General features: G+C 47.2%; 1 protein-coding gene across 1 annotated transcript in view; it reads left to right on the forward strand.

The window, feature by feature from the left end:
- The window catches only part of SLIT3 (slit homolog 3 (Drosophila)), a 928,626-nt gene extending 909,105 nt beyond the window's left edge, over positions 1–19,521 (forward strand). Inside the window, exons 36-39 of the mRNA XM_010854582.1 lie at positions 13,811–13,966; positions 14,597–14,882; positions 16,125–16,333; positions 18,930–19,521. Of these exons, the coding sequence (XP_010852884.1) occupies positions 13,811–13,966; positions 14,597–14,882; positions 16,125–16,333; positions 18,930–19,165 (887 nt within the window). The 3' untranslated portion in view covers positions 19,166–19,521. The remainder of the gene's footprint in view (positions 1–13,810; positions 13,967–14,596; positions 14,883–16,124; positions 16,334–18,929) is intronic.
- The last annotated feature ends 1,998 nt before the right edge of the window (positions 19,522–21,519 follow it).

Genomic DNA, 21,519 nt, shown 5'->3' on the forward strand with positions numbered 1-21,519 from the left:
CCGCTGCACGAGCGCCCCCCCACCCCAGCACCTTCCGGCCTGCATCCAGCACTGTGAGAAGCTGCCAGAGGCTCTGGTTCTGCTTCTCCCCACTCCCTACCTCCAACACACACACACACACACACACACACACACACACACACACACACAGTCATACACACACACACACAGTCACAGAGTGGCGGGTGCCAGAGAGGCGGTCTTGGAGGAAGGGAGGAAGGCAGACCCACGGGGAGATGACACCTCATTACCATAAGATAAATGGCCAGCTGGCTCCTGGGCAGGAGCCTCTGCTCCAATGGAGACGAGGCTGCTTAATGAGATGCCCTTTTAAAAATGTCATCCCAATCTTTGATTAGTTTAAGAAAGAAAACAGGGCGAGATGAGCTTGGAACTCAAAGGGAAGAAATTCCAGAGCATGGAGAGAGCAGGACTTCTCCTTAAGTGACTTTCAAACTGTTCTAAAGGACAGGATTTCCTAAACTTCAGTCTTTCCAACCATCACCCTGATTTTTACATTATCTGTATGTTAGCTGGGCTATTACTTAATGCCCTCCCTTACATCAGCTTTAAATCTGCTCACTTTTTAAACTTAGCTTCCTCCTGAGTGATAGCATCTGTGACATTACAGCTCTGCTAGTTCGCCATGCTATATTTTTTTCCTCAGTCAAATGAATTCTCAACTAGGAACATTTAAAAACTATTTTAGTTACAAATATTTTTATAATAGGTATAAAAGGAACTATTCAAACGAGACATGTTTGTCTGTGTTACACTTAAAATCACATAAAACCTCCCCGTGGAAGGAGAGCCATTCCTTGGAGAAAGCACAGAATGTAAGAGCAAATCCCATCCAGAGGCCGGCCCTTCCCCTCTGGAAGCAAGAGCACGTCTGGTTGCGATGAGTGAAGGGCAACATTTTTCCCAGTAACTAAATCCTTTCTTCAATCAAAACTTCACGTGGAATTCAGTCATGCTAAACAGACAGGAGCACAGCCACCCTGCAGAGCTGGAGGGAGCAGTCTCCTCCTCCACACACACCCTCACGGAGGCCCCAGCCCACCTCCCACGAATCCCAGCTGAAAACCATCGGCACAAACCAGTGGTTCTTTTTTAAAAACTTATGTATTTGTTCGGAGAAGGCAATGGCACCCCACTCCAGTACTCTTGCCTGGAAAATCCCATGGACGGAGGAGCCTGGTGGGCTGCAGTCCATGGGGTCTCTAGGAGTCGGACACGACTGAGCGACTTCACTTTCACTTTTCACTTTCCTGCATTGGAGAAGGAAATGGCAACCTACTCCAGTGTTCTTGCCTGGAGAACCCCAGGGCCAGGGGAGCCTGGTGGGCTGCCGTCTCTGGGGTCGCACAGAGTCAGACACGACTGAAGCGACTTAGCAGCATGTATTGTTTGGCTGTGTAGGTCTCGGTTGTGGCGTGTGGGATCTTCGCTGTGTCAGGTGGGATATTTCGTTCCGGCGCCTGTGCTCAGCAGTTGCAGAGCTGGGGCTTCGTTGCCCCATGACATGTGGGATCACAGCCCCCCAACCAGGGATCAAACCTGTGTCCCTCGCATTGCAAGGCGGATTTTTTCTTTTAAGATTTATTTATTTGCTTTTATTTTTGGTTGTGCCCCATCTTTGTTGCTACGCACAGGCTTTCCCTGTGGTGGAGAGCAGGGACTTCTCTTGTGGCGCACAGCCTCTAGGCCTGTGGGCTTCAGTAATCAGGGCCTGTGGGCTCTACGGTGCGGGCTCAGTGGTTGTGGTGCACTGGAGTAGTTGTTCTGCAGCTTGTGGGATCTTCCTGGACCCAGGATTGAACCTGTGTCCCTGCACTGGTAAGGCAGATTCTTAACCACTGGATCACCACCAGGGAAGTCCCAAAGCAGTTGTTCTTTAGGTAAAGTCCCAGAGCAGCTGCAGAGCTGGAAGCTTGTCAGAAATGCACATTTTCAGACCCCACCCTGGACCTGCCAACCCAAGCCTGAAGCTCTCTGGAAGCAAGCTGGGTGGTCCGACCCAGCCACCAGTTTTAAGGAACCTGTAGGAGATACTGAGAAGTGCTTGCTTACCCATGAAGGCTTCCTGGAGGGGGAGCCATTTGCAGTGGGTCCTGAAGAAGGTGTGTGAGCAGGGAAAGCAGTGGGCCAGCAGGCTGGGAGAACAGCAGCCACCAGCCTGAGGGACCATGAAAAGGCAGTGGCCATGAAGAGTCACAGCAGAGCGGGTGGCTGGAGAGGAGACCAGGCAGGTTTGGCCAGCAGGTTCAGTGAATGTCCCAGTGGCCTCAGAGTTCCCTGGAGCCAGGGGCTGCCACCGTCTGTGTTCCTGGGGCCGCTGGCCATGGGTGAAGTCCAAGGGACAGAGACCAGGTCCAGGGCTGCCTGACCAGAGCCTGAAGTGTCTGACGCATCTAGGTGCGGCTGAGTTCTCCCATGTCTCCGCGACATTCGCCCGTGTACTGCGGATGACAGCCCTGCGTCCCTCCAGGTGTGTTCCTGGGGGCCTGTACACGGACGGGGCAGGACAGAAGGTGACAGCCAGACTGCGGAGTGGCTGGGCTGGTCCAAAGCGTAGGGACTCCCCTGCCCTTCCCACACTGAGGTCAGCTGCTGGTTTGGTCAAGTGGTGTGCTGTTGATACAAATTTGGAATACTCTGCTGGTGTCTTAGGGCAGGAATGAATCAGGCATGAATCAGGAACCCATAGAATGGCTACTCGCTTGTCAGGGAGTCAGGCGAGAGTTAGCACGTGGCCCTTGGGAGACCCCAGGGCCCTTTTCTTACCTCTAGGAGGAACCAAGTAAAGAATGTCCCTGCCAGGATCCTCATGCCAAGTCTGGTGACATATTTTGTGCCCTTCAACCCCCAATCCTAAAGGCCCAAGACTCTAAGAATCTCGTATTAAAAAATGGTTTTGCTGGAACTTCCCCAGCAGTCCAGTGGTTAAGACTCCATGCTTCCTGTGCAAGGGACATAGGTTTGATCCCTGGTCGGGGATCTAAGATCCCATATGCCATGAGGTGTGGCCAAAACATAAGTGGCTTTACTTCCAAATACTTTTCTCTAGGTAGCCCTGGTTTTTCCCCAGTAGTGCACTCACTCAGGGACATCTCTCAGGCACTGTTACTGAATCAGGTCTGACTGATTCAACTCAAGAGAAAGGCAAATGTTGATAGAAAGGGAAGTTGCTTTTAATCAGAATGCTGGCAATCTGGGGAGATGGTGGACTCAGTGTCCCCCAGAAACCACCTCCGAAGATTCTGTACTGCCATGAAAGCTTTTAAAGAGGAAAGAGAAGAAGTCTGAGTTAATCACTGAGACGGGGACTCAGAGTCGTCACCTCTCCCACTCTGCAGACCTGTCAACTTCTTGTGACTCTTCTTTAGACGCTGTCTTGCTCACAGAGTTTGTCTGTGAGATGACTGAAGGGGAAGCTGGGGAAGAGATCTGGTCATCTGTTAATTACTTACTCATTTGTTCTACTTTGATCTATAGAAAGAACAGATCAGGCAAAGTATTGTGCAATCCAAAGATCTGAGTAGAGATGAGTAGAGCATGGGGGTGCCTGATGTAAGGTTAGTGAAAAGACACAAGAGCCTCCTGCAGGGAGCTCTTTCCTGCCAAAAGCTGCTTACAGTACCTCGCCTTGGACCTGTTGTAGGGGTTGGAGCCACAGTGTTCAGAAGGACACAGTCCAGGGAGGAAGGCAGATGTGTAAATAAGCAAGTGTTGTAGGAGCAGAATAAAAAAGGTCTCGCAGGAGACGCCAGTGCCTGCTGTAGGGACAATGAAGAAGGAACAGACAGTTGATTCTGCTTAGAGAACTAGGGAAGGGTCCCTGGAGGAGAAGGTGATGTCTGAGCTGAGACATGAGCTATGGCTGATGAGTGTTTCCACAGGCTGAGAAACGAGGAGACTCTGGGGAAGGGGAGACCCCATCTGTATGCATGGAACCCAGGCTGGGAGGAGCTGAACAGCAGCTGATGGAACCGGGAAGCCATACCAGCCTCAGAAAGATCTCCTCCCCCGAGTCACAGCAGTAAACTCTGACCTGCTCAGCCTCAGAGCCAGGGCTCACTAAGTTGCTTCAATCGTGTCCCGACTCTTTGCAACCCCATGGGCTGCAGCCTACCAGGCTTCTCTGTCCATGGGGATTCTCCAGGCAAGAATGCAGGAGTGGATTGCCATGGCTCCTCCGACCTCCTTACAGGAAGGCAAACCACAGCTGATCTGATCTGGGAGGGGGCAGCTGCAGACCGTATTAGGGAAGTACAGGCCCAGAGCAGCTGGGTTCCGTGCAGGTTCCCAGCTGAAGTTGCAAGTAGAGAGATTCAGTTCCAGGCCCAGATATATAATACCCAATCTACAAAAACCCACCCAAGTCCTTCCTGCCCCAGAATGGAGGCGGACTGCACTATTCCTCTGTTCTAAGACTTGTCTGAGGAGCAGACTCACCTGCATGCAAGGTCCAAGGGACCTGTAAGGAGACAGACTTGGGGGAAGCGGGTCCCAGCAGGCAGTGTTGGAGACCGTGGTAGCCCGGAGGGCACAGTGCCAACAGATGCAGCTGTGTGGGGAGGCAGAGGCTCAGAGTTACTTAGTGAAGTCTCTCAGTCCTGTCTTTGCGACCCGTGGACTATAGCCCACCAGGCTCCTCCATCCATGGGATTCTCCAGGCAAGAATACTGGAGTGGGTTGCCATTTCCTTCTCCAGGGGATCTTCCTGACCCAGGGATCGAACCCAGGTCTCCCACATTGCAGGCAGACGCTTTAACCTCTGAGCCACTAGGGAAGCCCCAGAGTCTCAAAAGAAGCTAGTGATTCAGGGTTTCCACGGGAATTCCAAGTTTAGAACAGCCCCTGAGATCCCTCTTTGGTGACCAGTGCGTGCTCCCTCCAGTCTTAATTACCACAGACCCATCCACTGCCAAGTCTTTATCTCATCCAGTCCTCACTGCAGGCCCCAGGCGAGCGTCATCACCCCAGTTTTAGAGGTGAGAACTTTGATGCTCAGATGAAGCCTTGGCCCAGAGGCCAGTAAGTGGCAGAGCTGGGACTCGAAGCCAGACCAGCCTATCAGAACCCCCTCTCCAACATGCTAGGGAGAAAGGTGGGCCAAGAGACAGCATGTGGTCCCGCTCTGATGGTCTGGGAGCCCAGGGTTGCTATAGTGCAGGCTGAGGTCTCAGGCTGCTGCCTAGCTGGAACTCTTTGTGAGGCTCTGTTGCCACCTAGTGGCCATGCCTGGGCATCCAGGTGCATGCTTCCAGCACAGAAGAGGGATGACCATTCACCCACTGTGGTGTACGGTCCTTTTCCCTGGGAACTTGGATTTGAGTCCTGCTTCCACCACCCACACTTTAAGATTTCAATCTGGACACCTTCGATCTCTGAGCCTTAGGTCTCACTTCTAAAATGGAGAAAAATTGTACATCCCATGTACAAGTGTTAGGGTTAAATGAGACAATTCGAGTGCTTTAGCATAGTTAACCACTCAACACAAGCTTTCTCCTCTTCCACCCCTCTCCCCCGCCACAACTTTTACTAAAAGGAGAGCGCGCCAAGGGCCCCTCTTTGCCGACACAAGTTCTCATGCCAGTCCCGACAGGAACCTCCCAGCCCGGCTCTGATGCGGCCAGGGCTTCCCACCTCCTACTCCGTGCCGTTTCAGTGGGCTTGGTGGATAATGAGGAAGAATGTCAGAGCCCCTTTCTCCTCTGAAATTCCTAAGTAGATGACCAGGAAACTACTCACTGGGCCTCGGACCCATAGTAGGATTTTCTCTTTTAGAGTTCACAGCAAGTTGTTTGGGGTTTGGCTTTGTTTTTTTCCAATTTTTTTCTCATCTTTTGTAGCAGCAGAGCCGTTTTTCCCATCTGTGTTTTACTTCAAAGTCCACGATTTAAAAAAAAGAAGTAGAAATGGAACCATTGTGATTCACAAGGTGGTGCCAAAAAATCAGAACCTGCGGCACTGCCCATCCCAAACCTTCAGGGACACACTGTTTGAAAACCACCAGCTTCAGGCATTATTTCCAGGAGACCGTGGTTAGGATGGGCAGGAAGAAGGCTGCGTATTAACCGATGAGTACCTACTGGCACAGGCAAGGTTATGGGAGGTTTGATTTGGAGTGAATCCTTAGTTTTTTTTTTAATTGAGATATTAACATCACATATATGTTATATATAACATATAGCATTATATTGTTTCAGGTGTACAACATAATGATTTGATATTTGTATATATTGTAAAATGATCACCACGATGTGTCTAGTTAAGATTCATCACCACACCTAGTTATAATTCTTTTAACTTTATGATGAGAAATTTTAAGGCTTACTCTGTTAGCAACTTCCAAAAATAGAATATTATTAACCATAGTCACCATGCTGTACATAGTACCCCCAGGACTTACTTAGCTTGTAACTGGAAGGATGTACCTCCTGACCCACTTCCATGGTCACCCACCCATCCCCCACCCCTGGTAACAACCAGACTTCTCTCTGGATCTGCAAGCTCAGGTTTTTTTCACTTTGCTTTGTTTTAGATTCCATATATAAGTTAGGTCATATTGTATGATCTTTTTTTTAACTTTTTATTTTGTATTGGGAAGTGAAAGTGAAAGTCGCTCAGTTGTGTCTGACTCTTTGCGACCCCATAGACTACACAGTCCATGGAATTCTCCAGGCCAGAATACTGGAGTGGGTAGCCTTTCCCTTCTCCAGGGGATCTTTCCAACCCAGGGATCTAACCCAGGTCTCCCGCATTATAGGCAGATTCTTTACCAGCTGAGCCACAAGGGAAGCCCTTTGTATTGGGGATATAGACAATTAACAATGTTGTGATAATTTCAGGTGAATAGCAAAGGAGCTCAGCCATACATATACATGTAGCCACTGTCCCCCAAACCCCCCTCCCATCCAGGCTGCCACATAACCCTGGGCAGAGTTCCATGTGCTGTACAGTAAGTGTGTGACCTTCTGTCTCATGGCTGAATAATATTACACTGCACATACATACACCACATTTATCCATTCATCCATCGATAGACATTTAGGTTGCTTCCATGTCTTGGCTACTGTAAATAACGTTGCAGTGGATGTGAGAGCATAGATATTTCACAAGAATTTTTGTTTCTTTCAAATAAATATCTCAAAGTGGACCTGCTGGATCATATGGTAGTTGTAACTATTTGAAGAACCTTTATACTGTTTTCCATAGTAGCTGCACCAATTTATATTCTAATAATGCACAAGCGTCCCCTTTAGTCCACATGAACTCTTGTGATCTGTCTTTTTATACTAGCCATTCCAACGAGTGTGAGGCGACGTATTGTTGTGGTTGTTGTTTATATTTCCCCAACAATTAGTGATGCTGAACACCTTCTCATGTGCATGTTGGACATATGTATGAATTCTTTGGGAAACTGTTTATTCAGATTTCTTGCCCATTTTTATTTTTTATTTTTTTATTTTTTTTTAATTTTATTTTATTTTTAAACTTTACATAATTGTATTAGTTTTGCCAAATATCAAAATGAATATTTGATATTTGGCAAAACTAATATTTGCCAAATATCAAATATCTTGCCCATTTTTAAATCAGATTGTTTGGGGTTTTGCTATTGAGATGTATGCGTTCTTTGTATATTTTAGATATTAACCCCTTGTCAAATATATGATTTACAAATATTTTCTCCCATTTCAGTAGGTTGCCTTTTCATTGTGTTGATGATTTCCTTTGCTGCCCAGAAGCTTTTCAGCGTGATGTGGTCTCATTTATTTTTTGTTTCTTGTGCTCTTGGTGTCAAATCCAGAGAATCATCACCGAGATGATGTCAAGGAGATCACCACCTTTGTGCTTGTCTAGGGGTTTTACGTTTCAGATTTTATGTTTGAGTCTTTAATCCATTTGGAGTTAATTTTTGTGTATGGTGTAAGACAGTGGTGCAATTGCATACGTTTGTATGTGACTGCCCACTCTTCTTAGCACCATTTGTCAAAGAGACGGTCCTTTCCCCATTTTATATTGGTGGTTCCTCTTTTGGAAATTCGTTGACCACATGTGCATGAGTTTATTTCTGGACTTTCCGTTTAGTTCTGAAAGGTTGTTGCTGAACCACAAAAGGACGCCGGGATTCTTGGCCTCCAGAGGAGAATTCAATCCGGGGCCAGAGACGAGGCTTGATCGCTCAGAGCTTTTGTGTAATAAAGTTTTATTAAAGTATAAAGGAGATAGAGAAAGCTTCTGACATAGACATCAGAAGGGAGCAGAAAGAATACCCGCCTGCTAGTTTTTAGCTGGATGTTATATAGTCACTAGCAGTCTGTGAATGAAAGAAAGGAATGTCTTAAAACTCAGAGAATGGCACCAGGCCCCTCACCCATACGATGTATTTTGGGATAATCTTGGCACCAGAGGAGTCATCCCGGGCTGTAAAATGATTGACTTGAGTCTTGTAGAAAGGCAGATTACCATACAAATAGTTTAATTTACATAGATTAGGGGAACAGTGTTTGAGTATAACATACTGGATTGTCAAGTCGGTTCTGAGCCATTAGGCGGAACTGACTTGAAGACAGAGACTGGGGTAAATTCGTGGTACATTAGCATAGCTTAAGACAAACATTTCCATATGAAAAATGCATTGGTTAACTCAAGATTTGAGAAAAAGTAAATTCAGGTGGAACCAGGTGTCATTATGACAACACAGTATTTTAAGAGCCACCAGGGAAGCCCCCTAAATTTGTATGCTGCTGCTGCTGCTGCTAAGTCACTTCAGTCGTGTCCGACTCTGTGCGACCCCATAGACGGCGGCCCACCAGGCTCCTCTGTCCCTGAGATTCTCCAGGCAAGAACACTAGAGTGGGTTGCCATTTCCTTCTCCAATGCATGAAAGTGAAAAGTGAAAGTGAAGTGGCTCAGTCGTGCCTGACTCAGCAACCGCATGGACTGCAGCACACCAGGCTCCTCCGCCCATGGGATTTTTCCAGGCAAGAGTACTGGAGTGGGGTGCCATTGCCGTCTCCGTAAATTTGTATAGAGAAGGGGAAAAAAAAAACCCCTAGTTTGTTTCCTCCGGCCGCTTAAGAGAGAGAAAAAAAACGTCTGACACTTATAGCCTATTTCCTCCGTTTGGAGACCACTGGCCTTCCTGCCTGTTACCCTCTCAGTTCCATTTATTGATGTGTCTGTTTTTATGCCAATATCTTACTATCTTGATTACTCTGGTTTTGTAATACAGTTTCAAATCCGGAAGAGCGATGGCTCCAGCCTTTTCTTCCTCAAGATTGCTTTGGCTATTCACAGTCCTTTATGGTATCATATAAATTCGATGACTACTCGATTTCTGTGAAAAATGCCATTGGAATTTTGGTAGAGATTGCATTGTATCTATAGATTACTTTGGGTAGTATGGACATTTTAGCAATATTAATTCTTCCAGTCCCTGAGCACTGAACATCTTTCTATTTATTTTTGTCGTCTTCAGTTTCTTTCATCAGTGTCTTGCAGTTTTGAGTGTACAGGTGTTTTACTTCCTTAATTATTTTTTTCCTAGGTATTTTATTCTTTTTGATGCAATGTAAATGGGATTGTTTTCTTATTTCTCTTTCTTTTTTAAATTAATTTTTATTGGCATATAGTTGACTGACAATGTTCTGTTAGTTTCTGCTGTACAACAGTGTGAGTCAGTTATAGATATATCCACTCTTTTTTGGATTCTATTCCCATATAGGTCATTACAGAGTATTGTGTAGAATTCTCCATGCTGTACAGTAGATTCTTATCAGTTATCTATTTCATGTATCAGATCAGATCAGTCGCTCAGTCGTGTCCGACTGTTTGCGACCCCATGAATCGCAGCACGCCAGGCCTCCCTGTCCATCACCAACTCCCGAAGTTCACTCAGACTCACGTCCATCGAGTCAGTGATACCATCCAGCCATCTCATCCTCTGTTGTCCCCTTCTCCTCCTGCCCCCAATCCCTCCCAGCATCATGGTTGTTTCCAATGAGTCAACTCTTCGCATGAGGTGGCCAAAGTACTGGAGTTTCAGCTTTAGCATCAGTCCTTCCAATGAACACCCAGGACTGATCTCTTTTAGGATGGACTGGTTGGATCTCCTTGCAGTCCAAGGGACTCTCAAGAGTCTTCTCCAACACCACAGTTCAAAAGCATCAGTTCTTTGGTGCTCAGCTTTCTTCACAGTCCAACTCTCACATCCATACATGACCACTGGAAAAACCATAGCCTTGACTAGACAGACCTTTGTTGGCAAAGTAATGTCTTTGCTTTTGAATATGCTGTCTAGGTTGGTCATAACTTTTCTTCCAAGGAGTAAGTGTCTTTTAATTTCATGGCTGCAGTCACCATCTGCAGTGATTTTGGAGCCCACAAAAATAAAGTCAGCCACTGTTTCGACTGTTTCCCATCTATTTCCCATGAAGTGATGGGACCAGATGCCATGATCTGAGTTTTCTGAATGTCGAGCTTTAAGCCGACTTTTTCACTCTCCTCTTTCACTTTCATCAAGAGGCTTTTAAGTTCCTCTTCACTTTCTTCCATAAGGGTGGTGTTATCTGCATATCTGAGGTTATTGATATTTCTCCTGTTTTTAAGGTATTGTTGGATTTGGTTTGCTAATTTTTCTTAAGAATTTTTTGTGTCTGTGCTCATCAGTGATCTGATCTGCGATTTTCTTTTTTGTGATATCTTTGTCTGGTTTTGGTATTGGGTTGATAGTGGCTTCACAAAATGAGTTTGCAAGCGCTCCTTCCTCTGCAAGTTTTTAGAATCGTTTCAGAAGGATATGTGTTAGCTCTTCTCTAAACGTTTGATGGAATTCTCCTACGAAGCCATCTGGTCCTGGACTTTTGTTTGTTGGGAGTTTTTTAAAAAACTTTGTTTTTGGCTGCATGGGTTTTCTCTGGTTGTAGAGAGTAGGGGCTACTCTTCATTGCAATGTGCAAGCTTCTCATTGCAGTGGCTTCTCTTGTCGCAGAGCACAGGTTCTAGGCATATGGACTTCAGTAGCTGTGGTGCATGGGTTTAGTCAGCAGAATGTGGGATCTTAGTTCCCTGATCAGGGATCAAACCCATGTCACCTGCATTGGGAAGCAGATTCTTAACCATTAGACCATCAGGCAAGTCCCTATTGGGAATCTTTTAATCACAGATACAAGTTAAGCATTTATAACTGGTATGCTCACATCATCTATTTCTTCCTTGTTCAATCTTGGAAGGTTGTCCTCTCTAAGTTTTTGTCCATCTCTTCTAGGCTGTCAGTTTACTGGCACACTGCTGCCTATAGTGGTCTCTTATGGTGTTTTGTATTTCTGCAGTGTTGGTTTTAAGTTCTCCTTTTACATTTCTGATTTTACTGATTTAGGCCCTCTCCCTTTTTCTCTTGATGAGTTTTCCTCAAGATTTATCAATTTTGTTTATCTTTTCAAAGACCAGCTTTTAGCTTCATTGATCTTTTGTATTTTCTTTTCTTCTTCTTCTTTTTTTTTGTTTGTTCTGCTCTTTGATTTTTTTTCCTCCTGTTAAGCTTGGATTTTGTTTGTTCTTCTTTCTCTAGTTGCTTTAGGTATATAGTTAGGTTGTTTGAGTTTTTTCTTGTTTCCTGAGGTAGGCTTGTATTGCTATGAACGTCCCTATAAAAGCGAAATTGCTTTTGCTGCATCTCAGAGGTTTTGGAGAGTCATGCTTTCATTTTCATTTGTCTTTAAGCATTTTTTATTTCCTTTCTGCTTTCTTCAGTGATCCATTGGTTGTTTAGTAGCTTATTGTTTAGCCTTCATGTATTTGTGGGTTTTTTTGCAGTTTAGCCTTACCGTTGGTTTCTAATCTCACTGTGTTGTGGTCAGAAAAGATGCTTGATATGATTTCAGTTTTCTTAAATTTACCAAAGCTTGCTTTGTGGCCCAGCATGTGATCTATCCTGGAGAATGTTTCATGTGCACTTGAGAAGAATGTGTGGTGTTCTGCTTTTGGATGGAACTCTCTATAGGTATGAATTAGGTCTATCTAGTCTAAATGTGTCATTTAAGGCCTGTGTTTCCCTATTTTCTGTCTGGATGATCTGTCCATTGATGTAAGTGGAGTAATGCAACTGATGTTTATAGTTTTATGTCTAGCAACTTCATTGAATTTGTTAGTTCTGACAGTTTTTCAGTGGAAACTTTAGATGTTTCTGTATATATCATCTCATTGCAAGTAATGACAGTTCTACTTCTTTGTGATATGTATACCTTTTGGGGCTTCCCTAGTGGCTCAGTTGGTAAAGAATCTCCTGCAATGCAGGAGACCTGGGTTTGATCCCTGGGTCAGGAAGATCCCCTGGAGAAGGAAATGGCAACCCACTCCAGGACTCTTGTCTGGAGAATCCCATGGACAGAGGAGCTGGGCAGGCTGCAGTCCATGAGATCTCCAAGAGTTGGACAGACTGTGGAGCTTTCACTTTCACTTTTTTTCATACCTTTTTTATTTCTTTCTTAGTTGCTCAGGCTGGGACTTCCAAGACTATGTTGAATATAAGTGGTGAGAGCGGACGTCCTTGTTTTGTTTCCAATTTTAAAGGAAAAGCTTTCCGCTTTTCACTACTAAGTATAATGTTAGTTGTGGGTTTGCCATGTGTGGCCTTTGTTATGTTGAGGAATGTTCCCTCTACACCCACTTGTTGAGGGTTTTTATCAGAAATAGATGGTTGAATTTTGTCAAGTTCTTTTTCTGCATTTATTGAGCTGATTACTTGATTCTGATCCTTGTTAATGTGGTATATCACACTGATGGATCCACTTGATCATGGTGTCTGATCCTTTCAATGTACTGTTGAATTAGGTTTGCTAATATTTTATTAAGAATGTTTGCATCTGTTTTCATCAGGGATATTGGCCTGTAATTTTCATTTTTTATGGTATTCCTGTTTTTCAGTATCAGGGTGATGCGGGCCTTGTAAAAAGAGCTTGGAAGTATTCATTCCTATTCTACTTTTGGAAGAGTTTGAGAAGGATTGTTATTAAGTCTTCTTTAAATGTTTGGTAGAAAAAAAGTAAAACGAATTTTTTTGGTAGAATTCATTTATGAAGCCATCTGGCCCTAGACTTCTATTTGTTGGGAAGTTTTTGATAACTGATTCAATACCCTTAAAGGCACCCCTCGTTTTGTTGCACTTTGCTCTGTTGTGCTTCACAGATATTATATTGTTTACAAATTGAAGGTCTGTGGCAGCCCTGTGTTGAGCAAGTCTGTTGGTGCCATTTTTCCAGCAGTTGCTCACTTCATGCCTGTGTGTCATATTTTGGTGATTCTAACAATATTCAAACTTTTTCACTTTTGTATTTGTTATGGTGATCAGTGATGTTTGATGTTATTACTGCAAAAATTGACTCCCTGTAGGCTCAAGTGACAGCATTTTTTTGGCAATAAAGTATTTTTAGGGTACATACATTGCTTTTTAGACAAAATGCTATTGACACTTAATGAAGTATTTAATAAACGTAACTTTTATATGCACTGGGAAACTAGAAAAGTGACTCACTTTACTGAGGTGATCTGGAACTGAACCTGCATTATCTCTGAGGTATATCTATATAGATAGATAAGACAGATGAAATGAATAAGTGGAGAAGCTATAGGTGTAACAGGTATTAAGAATTCTATGTACTGTTTTTATCTTTGTGATTTATGTTGTTTGGAATTACTCCGAGATAAAACTCAAGGAATCCCAATCAAGTTCACACATGGTACAGGCTGTGGAAGGCATTCAGCAAACTTTCTGTCTCTCTCCCTTCTCTCCTGCCCAGCGTGGAGACTGTGAATGATGGGCAGTTTCACAGCGTGGAGCTAGTGATGCTAAACCAGACCCTGAACCTGGTGGTGGACAAAGGAGCCCCCAAAAGCCTGGGAAAGCTCCAGAAGCAGCCAGCAGTGAGCATCAACAGCCCCCTCTACCTTGGAGGTAAACCCCATCTCCTCCCACCTGTCCCTTGTACTCTGGTACCCACACCCAGGCCCACTGGTGGGGCTCATAGCTCTCATCTCAGCACCCACTGTCAAAGCCAATCAAGGGAGGCTTCCTGCAGGAAGTGATGGCCAAGCTGCTTCCTAAAGGGTGAACAGTTAGCCAGGTCATGGGGAAGAGAAGAGAAAAGGAGAGAGGGCAGGGCTCCTTCTGAGAAACTACAAGTTGTTCAGGGGCTGGGAGAAGGTGAAGATGAAATGGGGAGGGAGGAGATGCAGACAGGGTGCAGACCCTCCAATATGCAGGCTCGCCTCGGCTCTGCCACCTCCTCTGATGCTTTGAGGCTCAGCTGATGTGTATGGAGGAGCATGTTTAAAATTAAGCGCATTCAAAGGCCAAAGAGAGAAGAAGCGACCAGCCTGGCAGAGCCTGGGCCTGAAGCACAGCCTTGCGCTCGTAGTTCTCAAAGGGTTATGTACAAAAAGACCCAAAAAGGACCAGAGTAGGCTGTTCAATACTGAGATTCCCAAGGCTTGTCCCCAAGAGTCCACCTCCGAGGGCTGGGATGTGGGCGTGCAGGGTGGGCGGGGCGGGTCTTCAGGTTGCCGTCTGGTGCCCCTCCCGCAGGCATCCCCACCTCCACCGGCCTCTCAGCCTTGCGCCAGGGCATGGACCGGCCGCTGGGTGGTTTCCACGGCTGCATCCACGAGGTGCGCATCAACAACGAGCTCCAGGACTTCAAGGCCCTCCCCCCACAGGCCCTGGGCGTCTCGCCGGGCTGCAAGTCCTGCAGCGTGTGCAGGCACGGCCTGTGCCGAGCCGTGGAGAAGGACAGCGTGTTGTGTGAGTGCCACCCGGGCTGGACCGGCCCGCTGTGCGACCAGGAGGCCCGCGACCCCTGCCTTGGCCACAGGTCTGTGTTCTGCGCCCTCCCCGCTCCTCCGTCACCCCCGCCCCAGCAGGAAGTGAGCACAGATGGAAGCTGGAAGGACTGCAGTCAGACTGTAGGCAGGACCTGTGGGGGGGCTGCTCAGAAGGTCAGGCACTTACACAAAGAGCAGGTTTTGCTCAGAAGGGATGTCAGTGTGCAAGGGCCTGGCTGAAAAGTGATTGTCAAATGACCGTCAGAGCCTGCCTAGAGTTGCAGCAGCCCCCACGTGCCTCCGAGCCAAGTGGAATGGGGCACCAGTGCACACATGCCAGGGCAGGTGGGTGCATTTCAGCCCCAACTCAGCTCGCCTCTCAGCAGTGCCCCCCCATGCAGGCGCCAGGGGTGTATAGCAGACAGAGATGAATCATGGCCTAGCTCTGGCATTCATTATGCATTCAAATACTGAGGGCCTACGATGTGTCGGACCTTGTACCAAACCTAAGACGTCCAGCGTCCTCAGTGTTCAGAGATCTGAATCAACCGAAACCAACATTGGAGCCATGCCTGGTAACTGGCGTGGCTAAGCAAGCTGGGACTTGATATTGTGAATAGGAAGCGAAGGACAGCTGGAAGGGGGCAGGGTCTCCTGGGTCGCTCTGAAGTGTGTGTGCATGTTTGACTCTACAGTGAATATGTCCACAATGAAGCCTGGCTCTGAACATCATCCCAGTAGGGAGAATGCTGCAGCATGATTAAGAACCCAGGCTGTGGCATCACTTTGTCCTCTGTGAGATGTAGATAAGACTGTCTACTGCACAGGTATATAGAGGAGAGGCGATGGTAGAAAATAAGACTGATGTTGGGGGTAAAGTACGTGCTCTAATGCCTGACACAGGGCAGGTGGTAGCTGGTGGTAGTGGTAGGAATAGTCATGTTAACAGTTAAGATGGCAGAACAGTTAAACTGGTTGGAGACTGCTTAGGTTTCTCTGAGCAGTGACTTGCCACCAAGACTGGTGGGCTCTGATGTCTGGGTATGAAACAGCCAATAAGCCAGCCTTGTTGCACTCACAGCTGACAGTGGTCTTCGGTGATACTCACGAGCTCCAGCTGATTGATACTGGGCCACTGGGCTGGCAGAGGGCGGACCATGTGGTGGAGCAGGCCTAGGATCGCGCGGCTCCAAGACCCCTGGTCCGAGCCCGGGAGTGGCTGGGGTGGACAGAGAAAGCCTGCGGCTGCTCTGCCTGCCTGGTTCCCCTCTCACCCTAACCTCTGCCCCCAGCTGCATCCAGGGGAAGTGTGTGGCATCCGGAACCTCCTACGTGTGCAGGTGCACCGAAGGCTATGGAGGGGCCTTGTGCGACCAGAAGAATGACTCCAACAGCGCCTGCTCAACCTTCAAATGTCACCAGGGACAGTGCCACGTCTCAGATCGAGGGGAGCCCTACTGCCTGTGCCGGCCTGGCTTTAGTGGGGAGCACTGTGAACAAGGTGGGTCCAGTGTGCGCAGGGGAGGGGCCTCAGAGGGATGCAGGGGTCAGGGTCAGACTCCACCTTCATCCCGCGGCCTGAGTTCCAGGTCTAGCTGCGCCACTTAGAGGCTGCGCGACCCTCACTGAGTCACCTACTGAGCCTCAGATTCCTTCACTTTGAATATGGGAGCAACGCTGTACCTTCCTGTATGAGCTATCCATTGCTGCATAATAAATTAGCACCAGAACATAGCAGTTCAGAACTGCACTAAACGTGCTCTATCCCACATGGTTCCTGTAGGTCAAAGATTCAGAAACAGCTTGGCAACCTTGAGGGACCCAAACTGAAACTGTCTAACAAACAGCCAGGACTAGGTGAGCTGTCTGGTCACCCTTTCTCCCCTCTCCCCTCCCTTTATCCTGTTCCAGTTGCCAGCCTTTGAGCTGCTAGCGTAGCCCTCTAAGCAGCACCACTGGCTCACCGGGGAACTTATTAGCAATGCAGACGCCCAGGTCCTGCCCAGACCTTTCGAATCAGAACCTGCATTTTAATAAGAGCCCGTGGTGACTCTTACACATACTAACATTTCAGCTGTTGCTCTGCAGTGTCCTTCCAATCCTCCTGCCATTATTGGGTCAACAGAAGACAGCTCCTTGGTCTGATCCCATTTTGAAAACATTAAATTACTTACCTCCCTTAGTGGCCCCTTTAGTGTTAATCAAAAAAGCAAAGTTGAAATTATGTTACAGTTGAAATGGTTCTGTCTCCTCTTGGAGGTTTTTCTCTGGCACGGAACCTGAGTCTTTGTTTCCCTCCCTGTCACCAGAATCCCAGGCAGGTCACCCCCCACTAGAGGACTCTTTCACATTTTATACCTTGTTAAAATACCATTCTTAACTAACTTTGTTAAATAATGTATTTTGAAATAATTTCAGATCTACCAGAAAAGTTGCCAGAACAATACAAACAGCACCCCTGTTCCCTTCAACTCGACGGCCCAGTGTGCGGAGTTTGCGTTCCACCCCTCCCCACATCACACACACCTGTGATCATTAGTCTCTTTTCTATCCTTTTAACAATCTCATAATTTTGAAAAACTACATCAAGCTTAACAAAATTCACATGACATCACATTAACCACCTAAAGCTTTAAAATGCACTCACAATCCCTCTGATGCTCATAAGAGCCCATGAAGAGGCGGGAAGGACCAGGAAATGTGTCACTATTTTCCAGACAAGGAAACTGAGGGTCGGGATGGCAAGGGACTGGTCCAAGGCCGAGAGGCCGAAGACCCCGTGTGGCCAAGGTGCATTGCTCCCTTTTTCACTGCCTTGCTCCACTTGCCCTCCCAGTGGACTGAGGACAGCAGCAGGGTCAAGGTGAGAAGCTGGGTCAGGAACCAGAGGATTAAGCAGATCCTCGGGGTTCCCGCCTCTCATTTCTACAACTTGTACAAAAGCTCACACGCATACCCTCGGGCTCATTGACTCCTCTTCCTCTTTCACACCTCAACTCCAGCATCACTTCCCAGAAAGACAATATCTGGCCCCTAGGCTAGTCAGGCTCCTTTACTAAGTATTTTGTGTAAACCTGTCCTGTTTCTTCAGCTCAGTTGATCATTACAAATATATGTATTTAAATGACTATATAGTGTCTAGACTCTACACCAATGGAGACAGGCTACTGTGAATAGTGAGGACTGGGGCAAACTGGATATCTCCTGTCCTGTCTAAAGCTCTCAGCTTCAGCCCATCACTGCCATGCAGGGATGCAGGCTTGGCTTCCCAGACCCCTTGGTTTTCAAAGAAACCAGATATCCCAACGTTTAGATGAAATATTCAGGGTTTTTTTTATGTTGGCATTTAATTTGGTTGTTAAGCACCTATGGTACAATCAACATATGTGTGGGATGGGGTGTGAGATGGGGTTGAGCCCTCAGTCCACCAACTTGCCACATCTACTTTGGTCTTTAAGTTCCCTGAAGGAAGGGACCAAGCCTGATCTTGTCACTTTTATATCCTCAGGGCTTAGTTTACACTGGGCGCTAGTGGTAAAGAATCTGCCGGCCACTGCAGGAAACGTCTGATCCCTGGGTCAGAAAGATCCCCTGGAGGAGGGTAGGGCAACCCACTCCATATTCCTGCCTGGAGAATCCTATGGACAGAAGAGCCTGGAAGGCTACAGTCCATGGGGTTACAAAGAGTTGGACACGACTGAGCAGCTGAGCACGCACGCACACACACAGCCTGGCATAGAAAAGCCACTAAGCTTTCATGAAATAGACGGGTTAATGGAGAGGTTCCTAACCCCTGCGCCATGGACAGGATGGTTTGTGGCGTGTTAGGAACCAGGCACAGCAGGAGGTGAGCAGCGGGCAAAACTAAAACCATCTCCCTACCTACCCCATCCATAGAAAAATTGTCCTCCGTGAAACTGGTCCCTAGTGCCAAAAAGGTTGGGGACCTCTGGGATAATGGGTGGACAGATGGATGGAAGGAGGAGAGAATGTATAAGTACATATGGTCCTCAGACCACAAGTGTTTTGGAGCAGCCTACCCTGGCCCGCCACCTGCACCACCAATGCCGTGTCCTTGCCTCTTGTGCCCTCTGCAGAAACGCCTTGCCTCGGAGAGGTGGTCCGAGAGGTGATCCGCCGCCAGAAGGGTTATGCATCATGTGCCACGGCCTCCAAGATACCTGTCATGGAGTGTCGTGGGGGCTGCGGGCCCCAGTGCTGCCAGCCCACCCGCAGCAAGCGGCGGAAGTACGTCTTTCAGTGCACAGACGGCTCCTCGTTCGTGGAAGAGCTGGAGAGACACTTAGAGTGCGGCTGCCGCCCGTGTTCCTAAGGCCCCTGCACCCACTCTGCCTCCTGGGCTCCGGCCGGGCCGATGGGGACGGCCACCGGTCTCCCGCCTGCGAGGCCTGGAGTGAAGAAGTGGGAACCGGAGAGGAAGCAAAAGAAGAAAAGAATATTAAGTATATTGTAAAATAAACAAAAAATAGAACTTATTTTTATTATGGAAAGTGACTATTTTCATCTTTTATTATATAAATATATCACACCGTCTGAGTATATGTACCATATAGTGAGTTATTTTTACCAGATTTTTTGTTCCATGTTGTGTAATTGTCATGTTTTTATAAACAGCTGTTAAAAGTTTTAAGGGAAAAAAAGAACTAATAAAAATGTTTTAAAACAAAAGGATGAACACAAAGAAGTGACAGCCTGACTGAGGCAGAAGGAGGAGGCTTAAATGTTTAGGTAACACTATTGTGTTGGCAGAAAGGAGGACCTGCTTACGGAGCTCAGGAAACAGAATGAGAAGAGGAAGACAGTAAAGGAAGAGATTTTCCTTTGTTTCTTCTGACCTTTACTGACTTTTCTTCCTTCCCTGGAAGCACCCAGCTTTTCAGCCCTGGTGGTTGAGGCCCAGGGTGTGCACTTCTTCCAGGAAAAACCGCTGAGCCCTGGGTCCTGCAGGGTCAGAGCTCACAGCCCCGCCCCTTCCTGGCTGCCCTTGCCTCCATTCTGGGACTGTCTGAATCTGCCACAGGCTTAGTCTGAGCCTGTTTGGCCAAATCTGAAAATAGTGCCCCTTCTCCTGCCTGTCCCCAGAAAGGCAGTCCCCCTGTGGCTCCCCCAGGGGCACGGTGCTCACCCGTCTCCTCGGGCCCTAGCCCTGGCCCTTCCTCTGGAAGTTCTGAGCCACTCTCCTCCCTCGGTCACCTCATATTGGAAGGCAAAATCAGGAGAACAGGCAGCCAGGGCTCCTGGGAATGAGGAGGGTCAGGGGCCAAGCCTGCCCACAGCTCTGGGAAGTTCTGGAAGGCTCCTGCCATGGGACAGATAGGCCTCTGAGACCTCATCCTCCAGGTCGTTATCTTTATGACAAAGACGCCGTGCCCATCTGCAACACTTTTCCACACATAGCCATAATGCACCCTACTCTGTCCACATATCCCCTGCCCCTGAGAATGTATTCGTGTTTCATAGATGAGGAAACTGAGGCCTCTTTTACCCCAGTAATTCACCTTATGCCTCATCTATGATAAGTGGAAGACCAAAGCCCAAACTCTAAACTCTGGGTTCCGTCTCCAGAGTAGCATAAATGCAGGAGGATCAGGCAGCTAAAGTCGTCAGAGAAGCCCTGCCAGGAAGGGAAAGTCAGTTTTTTCTGGTATTTTTCCTGTTCTCATTTTGCTTCCTTAATATCCAGAAAGACTAGACTGAGAGACTTAGGTATCAGGGAGCGTGAGCAAGGCCAGCCCACTCAGCGCAGACTGCTGAAGGAGACTTGTCCCTGCCCCATCCCTGTCCACCCCCTCCCACCCCCATCAGGCCAGACGGCCCAGGGGCCAGCCACTCACACCAGCCTCTGGGCCCACAACCATCGCTGCCTCCCCCAGGAGCCTCCCCTGCAGAAGCACCAGGGAAGAGAGAGCGGAGTGCAGTGGACCGTCAGCACTGAGCATCCCCAGAAGAGCCTCGAGGTTCTTGCAAGCCGAAGGCTCAGAGTCCAAGGGGAGAGAAAAGAAAGGAGGATGGAAGAAAAATAGGAGGAGGGAGGAGGAGTGGGAAGGAAGGGGGACTGAGGGAGAAAGAGAACAAAGAAGAGATGATGAAGAGGAGAGAGGGATAAGATGGGGCATTTTCTTTAAAATTTGTATATATAATATACATCATGTTCCAGGTACTTCCTGTACCTTATGATGACTGTTTAACGTATTAATGGCTAGGTTGGCTTAGTGCTTCCTACATTATACATCAGGTACCACTCTAATTTATATATATTAACATATAATATACATTTAATTCTCTAAACAACTCTGTAGTAAAGACACTGCTAACCCATCTTACAGTTCAACAAATTGAATCATGGAAAAGTTAACTTGCACAAGAACAGATGCCTAGTAAATTACAGAGCCGGGATTTAGGCCCAGCCTGACTCCAGGACTTTCTCTTCATGGGAAGGAGACAGGTCCTGCTTCTAAGGATTCTACAGTTTGAGGCAGAAACAATCATGGAAATAGATAATTGCTTTAGTATATGGAAGTAGCTGTCCAGAGTAAGGAATTTCCAAATCTTGAGTCTTCAAGAATGAATAGGAGTTTGCCAGAACACAGGGGAGGGAGTTGAAATTTCCACGATTCTCTGTTAAAAAGCAGGGAAGTGTGAAAAGACCTGGCATGTTTGGGGGGC

Source organism: Bison bison, unplaced genomic scaffold (assembly GCF_000754665.1).
Source record: "Bison bison bison isolate TAMUID 2011002044 unplaced genomic scaffold, Bison_UMD1.0 scf7180017864343, whole genome shotgun sequence".
Classification (NCBI taxonomy): Eukaryota; Metazoa; Chordata; class Mammalia; order Artiodactyla; family Bovidae; genus Bison; species Bison bison.